The sequence below is a fragment of the Corvus hawaiiensis genome, chromosome 3 (genome assembly GCF_020740725.1).
Source record: "Corvus hawaiiensis isolate bCorHaw1 chromosome 3, bCorHaw1.pri.cur, whole genome shotgun sequence".
NCBI lineage: Eukaryota > Metazoa > Chordata > Aves > Passeriformes > Corvidae > Corvus > Corvus hawaiiensis.
Window position 1 is genome coordinate 65615103 of NC_063215.1, and position 7419 is coordinate 65622521.

A 7419-nucleotide genomic window follows, 5' to 3' on the forward strand; every position below is an offset into this window, starting at 1 on the left:
TGTGGAACAAACTTTTAGAACTGTTTTTTATACTAGGTGGAGATGATACAAAGGTATCATTAAGGGTTAGTGTTTTGGTATGGAGCCATAAGGCCCGTCCTGTGACAATAATTGGTTCATGTGGTGTCATCTTACCAAAAGCTCTGCAACTGTTTAAACATACTTATATTTTGTGCTGCTGGAGCAGAGGAGAATCTCAACCTATTTCTAGAACATCCAAGTAATTTTAAAAAACCTTCTAAGTATCAGTGGCAATATAAGAAGTTTTCAGTATGTAAGAACTTCCTGCTTGTTCTTTCCTTTAAGTGTTTTTTTCGTGGCAGAGCTTTACACAGGTGTGAATGGCAAAAGTGACATTGCTGTCAAGAGAAATCCCTTGGAGCAGAAAGAATATCTCCAGCAAAGCTTTGGAGGGGACATGAGGAATGAGAAAAACACAACATGAATTTTCAAAATTCATTCCAATGTGAGAGGCACATAAATGACAGTATTGCATGTATTTCAACCCTTACTTTGCTCATGCTCCAAGAAAAAAAACCCCAAAATACCATGCTCACAAGAGAAATAGCTGCAAAGTTTAAGATGTCACCACCCACCACAAGAGGTTATGCAGACCTGCACCTCAGCACCTTCACAGCTTAGTTAAAACTCCTTTGAAAAGCACGTTTATCTCCAGTCACTGGATTTTGTATGGAAACAGCTGAGAGGAGTGAGTGTGGGTGCACACACTCCACTCCCTCAGCTACTCTAACAGTCCCACCTGAAGATATGCACTGGTGACAAATTGTATTAGCTAGATTTGCCTGAAGCTCATCTAACCTCTCTTCAAGGTTCCACCATGCTCTCAGATCTTATGAAGATGGAGACTGAATTAGTCAAGCTAGACTTTTGCTAATTTCCCGGCATTATCGCAGGCAGGTAACAGCCTTACTGATAGCTCTTATGCTGTTGTCAAAAATCTCTGATTCTTCATACTTCCCCATAGTCAGAATTACTTTCTATTTTGGAATGACTGGTGCTCCTGGCTGACCTGCAAACTTCCTTTCGACCCACAGCTGGCAAGATCATGAACCCATCGCAGTGGAGCGCTGATTGTACTACTGTTTATAGAAATAGGTAGTTCCTCCCCCCAGCTTTTTCTTATTGTGTCAAGTGCTCCAGGAACTACATCTCATGTCCAGGCCATTTGCTGTGGTAATTATTTCCTCAACAGATGTGTGGTCCCATGCATGGGAAGAAATGTTAGTATTTATATACTCTGAAAAATATCTCTAAAAAAAAAAAAAAAAAATAGAAAGTCAACAGTGCTTGTATATATAACCTGAAGTGAAAACCCTACACAATTCTGAGGCCAGTAGATACTGGATTAAACTTTGTACTGGGTGCAAATCCTTGGATATACATCCTTGTTCCTGTTGTTCCTCTCCTGCTTTCAGAAGCAGAGAGAAAATGAAACTCAACTGCCCCAGGCAGTACACAAGCCACATTCTCCTCTGATTGTTACAGATTTATTTTAATTCCAAGTTTCTCTGTCTCTTTCTACATGGTGTTCCCAGAAGCCCTGAGCACTTTTATTAGTATTGTTAAGATAAATCTAAAATAAGAGAGACAAAGGTCTCTTCCTAGTCCTGTCTCGGCTCCAACTCAGCGCTGAGCCTTATATTTACTGGTTTGGTTGTTTTGTTTTTACTGAATTTTCACGGCTGAGCCCTTCAGTACTTAAGGAGCTGTCAAGAGCTTGTACCGAGAACTACTTCCTGGCTGGGGTAGGTTGGTGCCCTCAGTACCAAAACGGGCATCTCATAGAATCACAAAGCACTTGGTATCTGTCAGCATACTCCGGCTATTCTGTGAATCCAGACAAACCAGACTCAGGCTTGCAGCAAATAGAAGCAGAAGCAAAAACATCTGTGGTTATCTGGCAACACAGAGCTGTCTGGTCTCACCCCTCTGGCAGAAGGCCTGGGTCTCTGTCCCCCTTCTTTCTGCCTGTGGAGCACAGGTGTGCAGGCACTCGCCAGCTCAGGTCTGGAAGCAGAAGTGCTGCACCAGAGTGACAGAGCACTGGGGCCAATGAGCTGTGCTGAGCTCCTGCTATGCTCCTCCAGTCCAGCTGGCTTGGACCCAGACAGCTCAAGTTTCTCTGCATATCACTTCCCCTGCTCTCCAGATTCTGGGGCCAGCACAGGCAGAGGCAGCCCAGATCTGTTTGCACACAGGATCTAAGTTGTTTTCCTGTTGCACAAAGCAGAGCAAAACAAGATGAAAGGGGTAGCAGCTGGAACTACACAGCTTTGTACAGATTCCATAACCATGCACACATTTGCTGGATCTGGAAATGAGGAGATGCTTTTCAAGCATTTTGCACTTGTAAAAGTCTGCTAAGGGAAATTCACCCATCCTGCAACTTTAAGAGCTACAGCTGCGGAGCGTAAGCACAGAGCAGGAAGCAGTTTTGCTTACCCACAGCTGCCTTCCTCATGCAGCAACTCTTTCTCCCTACTGGAGGGTGCACTTTTACCTGATAAAAAGAATTGGCAGTAAGCTAGAAAACAATCAAAAGGGCTTTTTTCTTCCGCTGCCCTCCTACTTTCTGCCTGGAGAGATTCGGAGAAAGTAGGACTTCTGTGAGGAAAAGAATCACAACCTGAAGCTGCTGTACTAACTTCCGGTTAACACTGCATGAAAGCATTCAGGGAGCTCCTCACCCACTTCCTTCACAAGTCTAGAAGACGAGAAAATGAAAGCATATGACACTGCCACAGATGAATGAGGTACATTCAACATTCATGACTTTTTGTGCACAGTCTGGTCAATCCGAAGGGCAGTCATTCTTCTATTGAATCACGCTGCAAAATTATTTCTCTCTCACTGTCCTGTTTTCTGAACAGTCCAGCTGTTCAGAAATACGCTCCTTGCAGGAATTCAGTTTGCTTTCATTTCAGATTGCAAATAAAAAGAGAAACCAAAGCAGTAAGAATAACACAAATTTAAGTATGTGCTTTTATTTTATACTTTCATGGCACATTTTCATTTGTAAACATTAAATAACCAGTCCTCTTCTTCAGATGTTGAAAATAACCACCAGACATTTGAGAGAATTACCTGAGATTTAAAAACAAAAAATAAAAAAAAAAAGAGAGAAAAAGATCTGGCATCTTTTACATTACTCACATACAGTACCATTTTAGGAAGACTTACAAAAGGGAATGTTTTCCAAAATAGGACAGTTTTCTTTTGACTATAAAGCTATACAAAATACATTAAAATGCCTTAGAATGATCAGCCTTATTAAGAGGATGTGGCAAATCACTGTTTCAAACAATTCCATTAATGCATAGCTGAAACACTGCATCAGTCCTGCAGCAGCATGATATCCACATTGTCGTGAACACCTTGTAAAAGCAGCTCTCCTTGGTAGGTGACAATCTTCCGTCGTTTTGCCGCCTTAAGCGTTCCCACCAAGGCTTCAAAGAGGTTGGCACACTTTTCATCAGCAAACAGCACACCAAATTTCACACTCACTTGTCCATCAGCATCTAAATAAAAGACATAATGTAGATTTCCTTCAAGTTAGGAGAGTACTGGGGAAATAAGGTTACATACAGAACATTGAAAGTAAACCCCACTCTGTTTCCCAATTTCTCTGGGATCATATTATGAATGCTGATGATAAACAGTAGGCAGAACTCCTGCCTAATCTAACTTTGCCTTTCCTTCCAGAGACTCATATCGAGGACCACATATCTGCTATGTTTACTTTTATTGATGACTTCCTGAAACCTATGACAAGCACAGGCTATTGAACCTCTTCACAGTGTTTGGAGGAAAATAGTTTTAAATAATTAAAATCCTAGAATCCTAGAACATCTCAAATTGGAGGAGACCCCTAAGGATCAAGTCCAACTCCCTGCTCCTCCAACCTAAATCTAAACCATACATGAAAATATTTTTTTCACAATTTTTTCACTCATTAGTATTTGAGGTTCACATTGAAAAGGCTGCAATGTGAATTTTCACACAAAGCAACAATTTAAAAATATATTTTAAAGTTGTGTTATTCCTAAAAAGCAGATGCAGTCATACAAAATGCAAGATGTACATATCCATTTAGGTTTTGAAAAACAAGTGGAACTGAACAAATGGCACCAGAACTGACATATAGGAGCAGGTAGCACAACCACAAACTGCATAAATATTTGTAAAGAAAGGAGTTTTAGCAATGAAAAACAATCTTAAGGAAAAAAGGTACCTTCTAAGCAAGTTTAAGGAAGTTTGGAACTACATGTACAACTCCTGGATTAGTTTTAGGCATACAGACCAACTTCTTCCAAATAATACAATCATCAGCAGAATTGAAACGCATGAATTCTGAAGTAGAGAAGTTACCAAGGAAGGAAGTGGAAGGAGGAGGTGCAAGTTTCTTCTATGGTGACTGTAGCAAGTATTGAAAACGTGAATCTTGCAGCTGATTCAGGATTCAGGGAGCAGGACTTCAAGCCCACATCCTCTCTGCTGCAGAGTCTTAAATGTTTAACTTTATAACAGAACTACTTTAAAGGATGGGACATAGGTGGTACTGTACAGTTCAACATTAAGTGCATATGTAGGTTTTCAGGTTACCTAAGCCTGCTTATTTAAATTTGCCAAGTTCATAGCTTGATATAACATGACTACATCTGTACAGAGACATTACAATACTTACTTTTGGTTCCCAGCCGCCGAATCTCCTCAACTAAGAGGCTAATTTCATGTTCCACGTTCATTGTGGTCTAAAAGTAAAATAAATTTTTACAAAGTTATTAGGAATCCTGTAAATCCTTTGCACTGTTCTGCCGTGTTCTCAGTTCTTTAGGGATGTCATAACACTTCAAAAATCCCAGGAGCCTGGAGACACATGACTACAGGATAATCTAGGATTTTAGTCTTGAACAGATGAAGAGCCTCTGCACCTCCACATTTGAAGGGAAGAGAACAGAAGTTACAATCTTGTTACATTCTATACACAAATATAAGGAGCCAATCTCAAAATATGAAAGATGTGGGAAGGTCAAGGAAAAGGAGGGTTGTTTGTTTTAAAGAATGAGCTTAAGCTGCCACAGAATCAGAGCAACTCCTTAACATCACAGGTCTTCAGGGGCAACTTTCCATCGATGGCCTCAATTAAAATGGAACATCTGCCTTTGAATTTCTCTCTGGGATACGTGATAGATTTGGTTTCTTAAACCACACCACAGCTTTCTACATGTGCTGGGAAGATACTGCAGGCATCCTGCTGGTTACAGACACACATGGTGTCCGTAAGGACAGCAGCTCCTGCATACCTGCTACTGAGAGCAGAACTGATCCAAACTATGCAAGTGACCTGAGGCAGTTAATGTTTTTGCCTTTCATAGTGATCCTGAAAATCTACTAATAATTCCAAACATATCCTGGGCACCCCTTTGCCCTGAAACACAGCAATTTGCACCAATGTACACCAATGCCTTGCAACAGCTTAGCCTTAGGCAGCCCAGCATATGGCAACGCTGCAGTCACACAAAACACTATCTATCTATAGTGTCCAAGGTTAACAACTACAGACACCTGAACGGTGTTTTATGACCTATGCTGTGCAAAGCAGCATCAACACAATGAAACCATTAGACATTGAACTCCTCAAGCAAAAACCGGGATTAAGGTAGGCACAAGAAACTAGGCACCACAGACAAAGCAAACCATCAAATGCAGCTTCCACGGGTGCCAACAATGCAGCCTGGAACAAAAGCCACTGAGAGCTTCTGGAGCTGAGCTAGCTAAAAGGGGTTCAGTGAGCACTGAAACCCACTCTGTTGTTCAAGAAACCGGGATTTCTGCACTAGTATGTAAGTGGAGTTAAAAAATAAGCATCTGAATGCATCACAAACTCTTCCTAAGAGAAAAGCTTCCCCTCCTTTCTTACTGAATTAAAATAGGTAAGAGCAACACAGTTCCACTTCCTGAACCCTTATGATTTATCCAAGAGGCAAAAAACCCATTGCAACAGAGTCTGATTTTAAGATCCAAAATTGACATGCAAAAATTTTTTCTTTTTAACATGCAAAATTGAGCAAGGTTAATTATCAGCACGGGTTTCATGCAAAGCCCCAACCAAACCACAGGTTCATCCCTAGTGCACAGGAACAGCAGCAGACTGACAGGTGACATTGCAAATGGACCACCACTACCTAGGGCAAGGCAGCAAGGCTGCACAGCTGCAACTGCCTTAGGTGAATTCTACAAACTTCTGGATTTTGTTTGAGTCGGCACTAAATAGATCAAGTCAGCAAGGAAAATATGACCCATCTATTAGAAAGCTTACACTCTCACTATTTGTCAGACTGCCAGTTCTGATATTGGTCATCACAATGGCATAATTAGCTCCTCTTTGAAGACGTTCTTCTCATTTTAAAGGCTCTTTTTTACCTTCAGCTCTTTAAATTCACGTTAATTTCTAATTATTTTCATACATGTACACCATCAATATGAACTGCAGTATCTAGAATGAAAAAAGTTAAATTCTACATTATTAGGCAAGACTTTTGAGATCAGAGAAGCATGAGTAAGGAGTTGGGATGCTCGGTATTTCAAAACTTAATTACTTGCCTTATACTGTAGATACTCAGCACAGGAACTGTCAAAGGTGCACACCAACTATTAGACTCTAATTTAATTTCTGATGCCAATACACTGCTGCAAGGCAGTACGTGGTATGGAAACTAAACTTCTCCCTATTTGGTGCAAACGCGCCGAAGCGCTGCGAGCAGACGCACACACACCCACACATCTGTCACCCACCGCGCCGACCTGTCCCCTTGCCGGCACTGATGGCTCCTCGGCAGGACCGCGCTGGGCGGCAGAGCGCGGCTCCCTTCCCACACCCCGGCGGGATCCGACTCCCGCCGCCGCCTGCGCAGGGAGCACCGGGAAGCGGGCCCCGCCCGGGCGAGCGGCAGCCGCACCCAGTGCCCGAGCAGAGCCTCTGCCCCCGCAGCGCAGGGAAGGAGGGACGGCTCCCCGGGCTGGAGGGAGGGGAGGAAGGAAGAAAGGACGGACGGACGGACGGACGGCTGTCCCCCACCCGCTCCCGCCCGCCGCCACTCACCCGATGCCGCCGCCGCTGTGGCCGCTCGGAGCCGGCGGAACCGCGGGGCAGCGCCGGGCGGGGCGGGAGCGGAGGGGCGGGCGGAGGGAGCTCTGCCCCCGCCGGGCCGCGCCGCCCCCCGCGCTGAGCTCCCACCGCCCCGGGGCGGCGCTCCCGGCCATCTTGGGCTCGGCCCCTGCGGGATGCTGTGGGAGCGCGCTGGCGCTGCTGCGCCCTCTGTCGTGCCGGGACCTCTCTCCCCGTGCCGTGCCCGCGGCAAGGGCGCTAGTGAGTTTGTTGGGTAAAACGCCTTCCAA

The 7419-nt window shown here is 44.0% G+C and overlaps 1 protein-coding gene across 4 annotated transcripts; it reads right to left on the minus strand.

Annotated features, from left to right (window-relative positions):
• Positions 1 to 2985: 2985 nt before the first annotated feature.
• ABRACL (ABRA C-terminal like) lies at positions 2986 to 7196 on the minus strand. Of its 4 annotated transcripts, none has more exons than XM_048299599.1 (3): positions 7124 to 7196; positions 4706 to 4772; positions 2986 to 3539 (listed from the first exon to the last, which is right to left on the minus strand). In XM_048299599.1, exons 2-3 carry the CDS (start codon positions 4764 to 4766, stop codon positions 3355 to 3357), a joined length of 246 nt encoding a protein of 81 aa, XP_048155556.1. In that variant the 5' UTR covers positions 4767 to 4772; positions 7124 to 7196; the 3' UTR covers positions 2986 to 3354. The 4 variants fall into 4 exon arrangements, with proteins under 4 accessions (XP_048155556.1, XP_048155559.1, XP_048155557.1 ...); XM_048299602.1 differs by lacking the exon at positions 7124 to 7196 and adding an exon at positions 6817 to 7011; XM_048299600.1 differs by lacking the exon at positions 7124 to 7196 and adding an exon at positions 6826 to 6907.
• Between the last annotated feature and the right edge of the window lie 223 nt (positions 7197 to 7419).

Excerpts from the sequence above, each read along its gene's own strand:
- ABRACL (XM_048299599.1), bottom strand. The coding sequence starts at position 4,766 with ATGAACGTGGAACATGAAATTAGCCTCTTAGTTGAGGAGATTCGGCGG. Across the intron at positions 3,540-4,705 it reads TCGGCGGCTGGGAACCAAAA|ATGCTGATGGACAAGTGAGT; the intron begins GTAAGTATTGTA and ends TCTTTTATTTAG.